At 40.9% G+C, this 13,150-nt stretch overlaps 1 protein-coding gene across 5 annotated transcripts; it reads right to left on the bottom strand.

The window, feature by feature from the left end:
- Positions 1 to 172: 172 nt before the first annotated feature.
- LOC120720383 lies at positions 173 to 8,992 on the bottom strand. Of its 5 annotated transcripts, XM_040010051.1 has the most exons (8): positions 8,823 to 8,989; positions 6,578 to 6,934; positions 6,384 to 6,479; positions 5,679 to 6,005; positions 4,539 to 4,871; positions 1,983 to 2,312; positions 1,486 to 1,815; positions 173 to 1,420 (listed from the first exon to the last, which is right to left on the bottom strand). In XM_040010051.1, exons 1-8 carry the CDS (start codon positions 8,869 to 8,871, stop codon positions 1,329 to 1,331), a joined length of 1,914 nt encoding a protein of 637 aa, XP_039865985.1. In that variant the 5' UTR covers positions 8,872 to 8,989; the 3' UTR covers positions 173 to 1,328. The 5 variants fall into 5 exon arrangements, with proteins under 5 accessions (XP_039865985.1, XP_039865987.1, XP_039865984.1 ...); XM_040010053.1 differs by having other exon boundaries at positions 173 to 1,801; positions 2,299 to 2,312; positions 8,823 to 8,991; XM_040010050.1 differs by having other exon boundaries at positions 173 to 1,815; positions 8,823 to 8,990.
- Positions 8,993 to 13,150: the final 4,158 nt, after the last annotated feature.

Genomic DNA, 13,150 nt, shown 5'->3' on the forward strand with positions numbered 1-13,150 from the left:
AGAAAAACCAAACAATCATATGACCATCTGACCAGACCATATTTCACTGGCTTCTCTAAATGATCAGCAAACTTTAAATGCTCTTCATCATGCTTTTTCTTCAGCAATGGCACCATGGATGGTGACCTACATGCCATGCCTTCTTGAAACAATTGTACCTGCTGATTCCAGGTTTTTCTGTAGCACCTTGGCTCTTCAACGACTCTTCTGATCATTATTATATATGGTGAAATGATGTTCTTTCCACCTCTGCATTAAGAACCCAACAGTGCTCACTAGAACCTTCAGTAGTTTAGAACCAATACCTTCAGTATGTTTTGCAACAACATGGTTGTGAAGGTTTTGAGACGGCTCACTGGTTTTACCCATCATGAGATGTTTCTTTTGTGACACTTTGGTAATGACACAGATCTTTATAGGTCATCAGTTGGGACCTAACCTGCTAATATTAATTTGTAATAACTGTCAGGATGGCTTTCAATTATTGATAAATTTCATTTGCCATGAATCATGATTTCCTATGTCTCACCTTCCTTTTGTTTTTCTCTGTTATTTCTCATTATTACACGTTAACCCCTGACCTGAACTTTCAAAGGTGAGTGATAAAACATTAATTGAATTACAATATTATACAAAGAACAGAAGTAAATACAAAATGCAGTTTCTAAATAAATGTGTTTATTATTAAGGGGAAAAACCCAAACCTAGATGAACATGTCAGAAAAAGCTATTGCCCCCTGAATTTAATAAATAACTGCAACCAAGCATTTGTAACAACCTGCAATAAATCTTTAACAGCACTGTGGAGGATTTTCAGCCCACTCACTGTTGCAGAATTGTTGTAATTTAGCCACATTGCTGGGTTTTCAAGCATGAACCACCTTTTTAAGGTCATGTCACAGGATATAAATCAGATTCAGGTAAGAACTTTGACTTATTTGGGTGTTTTGCATAATTCTCCAGCTGCAGAAACCAAGTGCGCTTCAGGTCAGATGAGAACGGATGGCAGATAGTCTCCTAAAGAATTGTTTCTTTAAGAGGGCCGAATTCATGGTTCCATTTAGGGAGGCAAGTCTTTCAGGTCCCGAGGCAGCAAAACAGCCTCAGACTATCAGACTATCACCACCATATTTTACTGTTGGTATGAGCTTCCTTTTCTGAAACGCAGTGTGTAATGACACACTCATCAGTCCAGGGTTTTTTTCCCCAAAAGTCTTGGAACTTTGCCATCAGGCTGGTGTGCTCCAGTCCCTTTCTTAAAGTGTAGTCATGAGAAAGGGACTTTGATTTGAACTTGAACTAAAAGCTGATCCTAAACTAAGCACAGATCAAACTGATTGATCAGCCATCAGAGGAGTCGGATCAATGGAGCTGCTTCTGTTCCTGATGTTCCCTGTTTGATCCTGGACCTGAACTCTCCCTGCAGAGACAAGACAGTCAGACAGGGACAGACAACAAGAGACAAACTTATATTTTCATACTGACCTTTGACCTTTAGCAGCACTGTGGTCTCTCTTGAAATGCTTCTTTCTTTGCTGCTGACACTACAGCTGTATTCTCCACTGTCTCTCTCTGTGGGCTGTTTCAGGGTCAGACTGAGGTCTCCAGTTCTCAGCAGGTCTTCATTCATCTCCGTTCGGTCTCTGTAAACCTGGTGCTGTTTGTGAGGCTGGTCAGAGCCGTTCTCATACACGTGGACCTTCCTGTATGGTTCATAGCGTCTCCACACCACTGTAGCATCTTCAGGCAGGTTTTGTGTGGTTGTGAAGGGCAGCTGGACAGACTCCGCCCCCTCCTCCACCTCCACCACACGGTCTGAGAGGACAACAAACACAACATGAGCTGTACAGACAGCAGTGAATCTAGAAAACACCTTATTAAGCTTCTTTATGCTGCAGTCTGATATTTACATTTAATTATTGTTATTGTCATTTTATAAACAAATACACTGTAACAAATATTTCATAGGTATTTGCACTGACTCATCACTCTCAGCAGAACTGTTTTCTTTCTCTTGATCCCTTTCCCCTCAACTCTGCAGATGTACTTTCCAGTGTCTCTGTCTGTGGGGAGTTTCAGGGTCAGACTGAGGTCTCCAGTTTTCAGTGAGTCGTCTCTCATTTCGTTTCGCTCTCTGTAAAACTGGTCTCGTGCATCAGGCTGGTCAGAGCCGGCGTGATATTTGTGAACAGTCATCGGTGGTTCAGGTTCATAGCGCCACCACTCCACTTCAGCATCTTCAGGCAGGTTTTCTGTGGTTGTGAAGGGCAGCTGGACAGACTCCGCCCCCTCCTCCACCTCCACCTGACAGACTGAGAGGACAACAAACACAACATGACACAGCAGCAGTTTTATTCAATGATTCCAAAGAGAACCTTAATATTCAATTTTAGGCTCAAACTATGATGTTTGTCTTTGCTTGTGTTGATTTCCTAAAGATGAAATATACTACACTAATTTAATTCAGGATTAATGTATTTTATTGGTTGTTCTTCATTTCTTTTGAATTGTTGCCTTCAGTCCACTTTAGTAGGATTTGAGTGGGACTGCTCACAAAGAAAGAATGAGTCTCTAATTTTTTATGGTAGTTTAATTTTAATAAAGGGAGACAAATTATCACCTCGCCTCTGTCAGTGCGCCCCAGGGTGGCTGTGGCTACACTGTAGCTGCCGTCACCAGTGTGTGAATGTGTGTGTGAATGTGTGGATGACTGAGTGTAATGTAAAGCGCTTTGGGGTCCTTAGGGACTGAGTAAAGCGCTAAACAAATACAGGCCATTTACCATTTATTAACAAAAAATCCAAAAAAGAAAGATTACATAAAAAGGGTAAATTCATCTGTATATCATTGAGTGAAACACATATTTGGACCCTTAAACTTACCCAAAGCTACAATCTGTGTGTTCATGTAACACACAGATTGCGATCAATCAAATCAATGAAGTACAGATACTCCTGATCTCAACTCATTTTGTGTATAAATCTATTGTATTGTATCAGTACAATCTATTTTGGTAACTAGTTACAAGAAAGTGGAGCATATAATGACAAGATGACACTTTATTGGATCTTACACCAGTTTACCCTATTAGAGCACTTCGCTCTCGCTCTGCAGGCCTACTTGTTGTTCCTAGAGTATTTAAAAGTAGAATGGGAGGCAGAGCCTTCAGTTTTCAGGCCCCTCTTCTGTGGAACCAGCTTCCAGTTTGGATTCGGGAGACAGACACTATCTCTACTTTTAAGATTAGGCTTCAAACTTTCCTTTTTGCTAAAGCATATAGTTAGGGCTGGACCAGGTGACCCTGAATCCTCCCTTAGTTATGCTGCAATAGGTGTAGTCTGCCGGGGAGTCCCTAGAGTGTGACCAATTAGGTCCTAGAACTGAAGAAGCTTCTCGGATGAGAGGTGAAACGTCTTCAAGCAACTTAAAGAAGTCCAGATGTTTTTCCTTTCCACACTCCTTAGACTACGATGACCTGGATCACTGAGAAGCTTCACAGACAAGATCCAAACTACAACTCACATTTGATAATCATTAATTCCACTTTTAAAAAGAACCTCTGTAACTTTGCTCTGCTTCACTTCAGCAGCATCAGGTAATGTTCATATGTCGATTCATGGTTTTCTACAGTTTTTGATCTACTGTAGAATATTTTTAAGGTTATCTGTTATAAAACGCCAGACCAGGAAAATCTCCTTCATGTTTTTCTCTGTTTTATCCTCAGTTACTTTGACACAAAGACATCTGCTGTGATGCTCACAATTCTGATGAAGTCTCACATGTATCAGTGCTGATAAATGATCAGAATTATAATATTTCTGACTGTCTGAGGCTAAATTGAATCAAATCGGGACTTCGTGAATCAGAATCAAAGGGATTATAGAAATCAGCGATGATACCCAGCCCTAGTGAGCAGCCTGGGCCTGACAGAGTGGATGTAGGTGTGGGTAATAAGGAAAGATGAAAAGAACGATTGATAACTTTTTTGTTAAGTTAAAGTCTGAGCCGTCTGAAATTCATAGCCAGCTCTGACACGGAGCCATCGATCTCTGAATGCTGTAAAAGCAGCAGTGTATCCAGGAAACACATTATACGTGATAAATGCACTGTCCGAGTGTCCCCTCTCCTCACTGCCTTTCAGCAGCAGACAGCAGCAAACAGGTCGTCAGAGGAGCCGAGATGATGATTGTGTTGATTGTGATGATGTGTTAATACACCTCTCTGAATGTAATAATTAGTCATTAATAACCTCTGCCTCTCTACCACAGCATGTCTGTTTATCAGCCATCGTTTTGTTGGAATGGGTCAGAAATGGCCGCCCCAGTCCTGGTTCTGACGGAGGTTTCTTCCTGTTAAAACGGAGTTTTTCCTCCCACTATCACCAAAGCACTTACCCATAGTGGGCTCATATGATTGTTGGGTTTTTCTCTGTTTTCTCTGTATTAATGAAGGAACTACCTTATAATATAAAGTGCCTTGACGCAGTTGTTGTTGTGATTTGGTGCTGTATAAATAACTGACTTAAATTCATTGCTGACCTCTGACTTTCAGCTTCACTTCTCTCTTCAGCAGGATGTTTCCCTCGCTGGTGTAGGCGGTGCAGGTGTAGACGTCGTTGTCTCTGTCTGTGGGGTATTTCAGGGTCAGACTGAGGTCTCCAGTTTTCAGCAGGTCTTCATTCATCTTCGTTCGGTCTCTGTAAAAGTGGTCTTGCTCTTCAAGCTGGTCAGAGCCGTTCTCAGACACGTGGACCTTTGTGGTCCGGATGTAAATGCAGGTCCACTCCACTTTACTGACTTTAAGCAGGTGAAGTTTGGTTTTGCAGGGCAGCTGTACAGACTCGACCCCCTGCTCCACCTCCACCAGGGGGACTGAAAGGAGAAAAAATACCACAATGAGCTGAACACAGCATCATCAGAACATTTTGTTTGGATGAAGTGAAACATCTGCACTGAAAACATGTTTGACTGGCTGCAGCCTGGGATTTGTCCTGTTGCTCCACTGAGCAGACACAGTGTTATCTTTGGTGTCCTAAATCAATTATGGGAAGAAATTTATCATCGGTGCCATCTGTCTTTATCTTCACTTCCTACACCCAAACTGGAAACGTTCATAGACTGTTATGGGAGCTTGCCTACTTAATATTTCCTTTGAATTTTCTCTCTACATGTAGATTAATATGAACTTTTGTTAAATAAGCTATTATTCTGGGCTATGCAGGCCCAGAGAAAGCCTGCAGCATTTTAATGAGGTTGTTTTAGTGTGGAATAGAAGAAATAGAAGAAGCTCATGTGAGTTTCCCACAAAAACATCTGATCCTCAAAATCCTGGTGCTTTCAGGCTGACATTGACTCAAAAACATTATCATTATAATATTTTCATTCTAAATTATTTATTTATTTTATTTGTAGAATTACTTTGAGCCTCATATGTAAAAAAGGATGGGGAACTACTTAAAAATGTATTTTAAAATTTCTCTTAAACTCCTTAATTTCTCGGACTTGTGTCACATCTTCAGTTTGAGCTGATAAAAAAGTAATGGTTGAAAAACCTAACTTAATAGATCTTACTGTAGCTCACTCATCAAGTCCTGTTCACCTCAGGGACAGATTATCAGTGTGGTCACCAAGCTCTTCAATTCCTGACTCACATCTTCATCTTCTGTCTTCAGCACTCACCTCTGACATAGAGCTTCACTTGTTTCTTCTTTAGGATGTTTCCCCCCCTGTTATAGACGGTGCAGGTGTAGGTGAGTGCGTCTCTGTTTGTCGGGTATTTCAGAGTCAGGCTGAGGTCCACAGCTATCCGCAGGTTTTTGTTCATCATTGTTCGATTTCTGTAAAACCAGTGCTGTTTTTCAAGGTGGCCAGAACCGTTTTTAAACACGTGCACTATCCTGTTGGAGCTGTCAGTCCACTCTACAGTTACATCTTCATGTCGGTGACCTGTGGTTATAAAGGGCAGCTGAACAGACTCCACCCCCGAATCCACATCCACCTGTGGGACTGTGAAGTAAGAACAACAAATAATGATTTGTGCGCGCAGTCTGTCAAAGCCCCCATGTTTGACATGTAAAGTGTGTGAGGGGAGCAAAGAGTAATTCAATTAGGATTCTAGACAAATAGCTGCCGTTTGTCCTCAGGCTCCTCAATGAGAGAGAGGAGCCTGTTCTGCAAAATGTGCTGGAGGATTCCTTAAGAACATGAAACATGGGGAAATACTGGTTTGTGTTTTATTGAAAGAAAGGAGACAATTAAAACAACCTATTAACATAACTAATAGATTAAGAAGAAGAAAAACACTGCAAGTCAAGTAAAACAAATCTGAGGTTTAGGGATGATTCAGATTATTCACAATGCAAACACGTCACACACACAACATACCTTCCTTAAAATAGCCTCTGAAGTAAACTCCAACACCCAGGATGACAGCTGCAACTACAGCCAGGACACCCAGAGCCACTGGGACAATGATGGGAACTTATAACACAATGAAAACACGAACATTACATGATGTTAACATAAAATGATTAACACTCTGTGACACTCCATGTGATTTTGAATCTCTTTGCACTGACCTCCACCTTTGACCCGCTGAACCTGCAGTTCCACTCTTGACTGACCCAGTTCTACTCCAAACTTACGGACGGTGCAGTTGTAGCTGCCGCTGTCAGACAGCTGAAGCTTTTTCAGAGTGAGAGTGAGGGCTCCAGTTTCCAGAGCGTCGGGATTCATGGATGTTCGGCCGCTGAACTGCTCATTCTGGTTCTGGAGGTCATCGCCTTCTCGTCGACGCAGGTGCACTGTGGAGGGATTGAGGTCATAGCGACTCCACACAGCTGTGGATTCTTTTTCTTCAAAAGTGGGAAACTCACAGGGCAGGAGAACAAACTCCGCCCCCTCTAGTACCTCCACACCTGAGGCACACTGGGAAACTGAGGTCACAGACATAGACAAAGACCTTATTGATCCCACATAAAAATAGAAAAAATAAATAATAAAAAGATTCAATGGTTACTATGTGCAGAAAAATAACACAAGATGTTTTATGTGCACATAAAGTGCAGGCAGTGATAGTTATACACACATATTTATAAACAGTGTTCATCCTGTTTATAATGTTACAGCCTGGCTTCTGTCGGGATGAAGGACCTGTGATAGCGCTCCATCCAGATGGTGCAAAATGCAGCTGCTCGCATTTTAACAAGAACTGGGAAATTTGAGCACATTAGCCCTGTTCTGAGATCTCTGCATTGGCTACCTTGTCAGGTTCGAGCAGATTTTAAGGTCCTGCTGCTCACCTACAAGGCTTTAAACGGACTGGCACTTTCATACCTCTCCGACCTTTTACATCTTTACGTTCCATCCCGTGCTCTCCGATCTCAGGACTCTGGCCTTCTAAAGGTTCCTAGAGTCAGAAAAAAGACAATTGGAGAGCTTTTTCTTTTCATGCCCCGTTTCTGTGGAACAACCTCCCTCAAGATGTTAGGCAGGCTGCTCTGTGGAGGTTTTTAAAACTAAGCTGAAGACACATTTGTTCACCTTATCTTACAAGTCTTAATTCTATGGCTTTTAGTTTTTAAATTTTTACTGTTTTTAACTTGTATTGTGTCTTTTACCTGTATTGCTATGTATCGCTTTTATTATTATTATTATTTTTATCTTTTTAGTTTTAAATAGTTGTACAGCACTTTGTTTGAAAGTGCTTTATAAATAAAGTTATTATTATTATTATTATCCACAGTCTCCGTCCACAGTCTCCATCCACAGTCTCCGTCCACAGTCTCCTTCCACAGTCTCCGTCCACAGTCTCCGTCCACAGTCTCATGCAGGGATGAGAGATGTTGTGCATAATAGCCCACCCACCTCCTTTATGGGGTCTAGGGGACTGTCCAGGACAGAGCTGGCCCTCTTCACCAGGCTATTTAGCCGTTACCTGCCCCTCTCTCTGCTGCCGCCTCCACAGCAGAGCTCTGGATAAAAGATTGCAGACATCCTCAGTAATGTCCTGCAGACTTCAGCCTGTCAGCACAGTCGACTTTGGTCCTGGTGCCGAGTTTGAGTGTTTTCTGAGCAGTCCAGGTTATCGTTAAGGTGAACACCCAGCAGCTTGTACGTGGTGACCACCTCCATGCCCAAACTTTGGATGAGGTGTGGTTTGCTCGGGAGGTTGACCACCACCTGCTCCGTCTGATCATTTGCCTCAGATGCGCATCCAAGGATGGCTGTATCAACGGACTCAGTTTATCTGCCCACCAGTGACAGATGTGGATTCTTCATGCTCAAAGACTATTTCCAAGACGTTTCTCCTGTCTATAATAATGCCGTGTGTGTGTGTGTGTGTGCGTGTGTGTGTGTGTGTGTGTGTGTGTGTGTGTGTGTTTACCTTTGCTGTTTTTATATTTTGTCTGTCATCTCTCCCCCTTGCCTGTGATATTTTACCCACTGACTGTCTTACTGTTCAGAACTCAGGCCTGGATTACAGCTGGACTTCAGTTTCAGTGTGTTTGTGTTTGAGTCCCGTTATTGTTTTAAAAAATGAGAGGACTACAGTTTTGTCCCATTTACATACTTCTTATGGTAAAAGTCTGGTGCAAACATACACTTGGTCCTAGAACAAAAAACAATTCTTTCTTTTGGCTTTAACTATGCGAGAATAACCTGCGGCATTTGAGAACTTATCTTCCAGATCAACATGCACAAACCTGTCTGACTGTTTCTGTAAGCAAAACCAGTGTGTGTGTGCTTGTGTAAATATGTGTGTGTGTGTGTGCTTGTGTAAATATGTGTGTGTGTCATAAGTTTAAAAGAAACTTTTCTTACCGTACAGGAGGATCACAAACAAATCCAAAATCTTCATGTTGCTATACATAGAGTAGACATCTACAAAGTTAATCTTCAGCCTGAACCGACTAAATAATCCTGCCAAGAAGCCAAAGGTGTTTTCTGGCTGCTCTCCATGTCACACAGAGCACCAGTGGATTGCTTTCATTCAGGAAGAGGAAACACTTTTTTAAAAGCAGGAGGAGGAGGAGTGTTCACAAAAGCCTCAGCCAGTAAAGAAGAAACTGTTTGAATGAAAGAAGCATTCATTAGAGTAAAAACCTAAATAACCTATTTGCACATTTAAAAACTTCCTGCTTTAAATCTGTGATTTTAATCTGTTATGCATAACTTTAATCATGACACTTTTTCAACATGAAACACTAAAATTAAATGTTTCCAGTTTCGGATCTGTTGATTCCCACTCTCTTTTAACTATTTTCTCACCATCTAAGTGCATCTAAGCACAGCTGGGATTGATCTTTATTTTCATTTCTCTTTAAATGTGACTTTTAATCATAAATATTATAGGATAGATTTAAATTCTAGTTACAAAACTGAAGAAAACGGCAAAAACAACAACAAAAAATCTACTGCCATTTACATGTAATACCGGTACAGCCCACCAGAGGGAGTGATACTCAAATCAAACACAGCAAAGGCTGATGGTGACCAGTGGGAGTTCATTCAGTAACAGAAAGGAACTGAGTGGGTAACACTTCATAATGGCCACTGTTATTTAACTGTGAATTATAGGTGTTAATTTAACTTTACCATACTGCATGATACCATCTTTATTTATAAAGCCCTTTAAAATAAAACCAGGGTTTGATTTGATTTGATTGAATCTTTATTTTGAACATGTTGAAAAAGTACAAAAAAAATAGAATTAAAAGAGACAAATGAACAAAGCAAAACAAAAGGAAAACGAGCAATATATATGTATGTATATATGTATATATATGTATGTATATATATATGTATGTGTATGTGTATATGTATATATATATATATATATATACATACATACACACATACATACACCCATACCAACATACCCGTGCATGCGCACACACATGAAAATATTAGACAAGAACACCCTATCAAATCTCTACCTTTTCCCTGTACCCTGTAAAAACCATATCCTTAAACCGCTTTTTAAACTGCGCCATGCTCGGACATTGCTTCATATCTTTACTTAGTCTGTTCCACAGCTTCACTCCACACACAGAGATGCAAAAACTTTTTAATGTACGGATACGAGGATGTTTTAAATTTAATTCCCCCCTCAAATTGTATCCCCGTTCCCTTTTAGAAAACATTTTTAGAATATTGTCAGGAAGCAGGTTATTTATTGCTTTATATATAATTTGTGCAGTGAGAAAATGAACCAGATCTGTGAATGTTAGAATTTTTGATTTTAAGAATAGTGGATTTGTATGATCTCTGTAACCAGTTTCATGGATTATCCTTATGGCCCTTTTTTGTAATATAAAGATTGATGATAGCGAACATTTGTAAGTATTGCCCCAAACCTCTGCACAGTAATTCAAATACGGTGCAATCAGGGAACAATAGAGAATGTAGAGTGATTTGTGGTCCAGAATGTGTTTTACTTTACTCAAGATTGAGACACTTCTTGAAATTTTGTTATGTATATGATTTATATGAGACTTCCAGTTTAATTTATCATCTATAATCACACCAAGAAACTTATGTTCAAGTACTCTTTCAATTTCCACACCATCTACATGAATCTGCACTTGTGCATTTCTAAGGGAATTCCCAAATAAGATAATTTTAGTTTTACTTAGATTTAGCGATAGTTTGTTCCTGTTAAACCATTTTTTAATTTTGCACATTTCTGAAGTAATTGTATCCAGCAGCTCCTTTAGATTCCCCCCAGAACAAAAAATATTTGTGTCATCTGCAAATAATACTAATTTTAATATATCAGATGCCTTACAAATATCATTTATATAAATAATAAATAATTTTGGACCCAGTACAGAGCCTTGTGGAACACCACAAGCAATGTCCAAGCATGATGAGGAATGGACACCCAGCTTCACAAATGCTGTACACGCCAGCAAAAAAATGTGTTTTAAGAAGAGTTTAAAACTCAGAAAGAGAAGAAGCCTGCCTAATGTGCAAGGGCAGATCGTTCCACAACTTTGGAGCTGCTACAGCCAAAGCAAATTAATGCTTACTAAGGGAGTGGGAAGGTGTATATGGCTGTTGCATCTCAGAGAGGTGGGGGCAGGCTATAAGAGATTTAAAAACAAATAGAGAACTTTAAGAAGGACGCTAAAATGTACAGGTAGTGACATGGTCTCCGTGCCTGCCCGGCCGGCTCCACAAGGCTGCATGTGGTGTTTGGTTTTCTCTCTCTCTGCCTGGGTGGAGCTCACTGTGGGCTCCCGCCCTTGGCCCACACACCTGACAACAATCAGCTGTCATCACCTGGAGCACTATTTGAGGCTGGAACACAGATCCTCTCGTCGCTGGATGATTGTACTACAGACGTTAGTGATTCTCCCAGCTCCTGTGAACCTGTGCTTGAGTATACCTGTGATTTGTGAGTGACTTCCCTTTCCTCTGCTACAGACTTTCCTCCCCGGACCTCCCTGTCGTGTGAGCGTGTGTGAGTTTGGGCAAGAAGACGTGAGCGAGTGTGAGAGAGCTTCCCCGTGATTCCCTGGAGTTTGGATTTTCCCTTCACTGTATATATTGTGCACTGGTGCTGTAAATAAACTGTCTTTGGAGACGTCACACCGCTCTGCTCTTGAGTTCCTACAACCAGTTTGTGACAGGAAGCCAGTGAGTGAAATTAAAATGGGGGTAATGTGCTCGGACCTTTTTGTTCCAGTTAAAAGATGCGCTTCATAACCTGCAGACGCCTAACAGATGCATCACTAACCCCACTATAAAGTGCGTTACAATAATGGAGTCTAGAAAATTCCCACATGTGGGACTAATAAAGGTACATCTTATCTCATCTCTTATCTTAGATGTAACAAAGACATGGATTACTGTCTCAAAAAGCTGCTCTGATAAGATGGGCTTTATTTTTGCCAGTTGTCTCAAATGAAAAAAAAGACAGATTTTACAACAGCTCTGACCTGGCTTTCAACTTCATCATCTGCCTCCATTTAAACTCCCAGGTTAGTGGTGATTGGTTTAACAAACTGTGCCAGCAAACCAAGATCCATAGTAGTGGTCTCAGAAGTGCCACCAAAAACCATCACTTCTGTTTTCTGCTCATTAAAATGTAAAAAGTTCAAAGGCACCCAGGCCCTTATTTCATCAAGACATCTGAGCAGAGGGCCTACTGAGAAACCATTTATCTTTTAAGAGGGAAACAAATCTGGGAGTCATCGGCAAAACAGTAGAAAGAAATCCCATGTTTCCTGAAAATATACTCGGGTGGTATCAGATATAAGGAGAAAAGAAGCGGGCCTAAAACTGAACCCTGTGGAACCCCACATTGAAAAGAAGCAGCAGAGGATACAAGCTCACCAAGTTTCACAGAGAAAGTTTGGTCTGCCAATTAGGATCTGAACCACTGCAGTTCTCCTAACACCCACCACCTGCTCTAAACTGCAAATTAAAATCTTATGATCCACTGTATCAAAGGCAGCTGTTAAATCTAAAAGCACGATCATAACACAGTCATGTGATGCAGTTCCTAAAAAAATTATTAAAAACTCTTAAAAGGGCAGATTCTGTACTATGCAAAGCTTTAAAACCAGATTGAAAAACTTCAGAAACACAACATTCTTCTAAAAATGAACATTCATGGCTTGTAAACCACCTTTTCAAGAATCTTTGAGATAAAACTCAATTTGGAAATTGGTTTGTAATTTGCAGTCATTTCAGGATGTGAATTCCAGTAATACTGTAATATTTGCTGACACCTGAAGTTCATCCTTCTTCCGTTTACGTTTAGCTCTCTACACTTTCTTCTGGCTTCACAGGTGCCTTCATTCAGCCATGGTTCAGATATGGCTTTTACTTATCTAAGATTAAGGAATCCCAACAGCCACTTCATAAATGTATGGCACAGCATAGAAGAGCCACCTCCACAGGACAAGACTCAGCAGTCCATCTGCATCTAAAGGACAAAGGTCACTCTTTTGAGGATGCCAAAGTTCACAAGCCATCTATGTCCACTGTGAGCGACCATCTTTGAACAGAGGCGGTGGTTTACGACACCAACTATCTGCCATCTATAATCCAGTTTTGAGATCCTTCCCAGACGCCTTAACGCCCACTCACACCCTGGGCCATCTGACCTCAGGAAATCACATGATAGGGTGGCGTTAGGC

This window comes from Simochromis diagramma, unplaced genomic scaffold (assembly GCF_900408965.1).
Source record: "Simochromis diagramma unplaced genomic scaffold, fSimDia1.1 OVJJ01000580.1, whole genome shotgun sequence".
Taxonomy (NCBI): Eukaryota; Metazoa; Chordata; class Actinopteri; order Cichliformes; family Cichlidae; genus Simochromis; species Simochromis diagramma.

What these genes read in the sequence shown, in the direction of transcription:
- LOC120720383 (XM_040010050.1), bottom strand. Translation starts at nt 8,871, where the DNA reads ATGTATAGCAACATGAAGATTTTGGATTTGTTTGTGATCCTCCTGTAC. An exon ending in GTTTGTGATCCTCCTGTACG is followed by an intron (nt 6,935 to 8,822) that starts GTAAGAAAAGTT and finishes CTGTGACCTCAG; the next exon opens with TTTCCCAGTGTGCCTCAGGT. An exon ending in CAGAGGCTATTTTAAGGAAG is followed by an intron (nt 6,006 to 6,383) that starts GTATGTTGTGTG and finishes CTTACTTCACAG; the next exon opens with TCCCACAGGTGGATGTGGAT.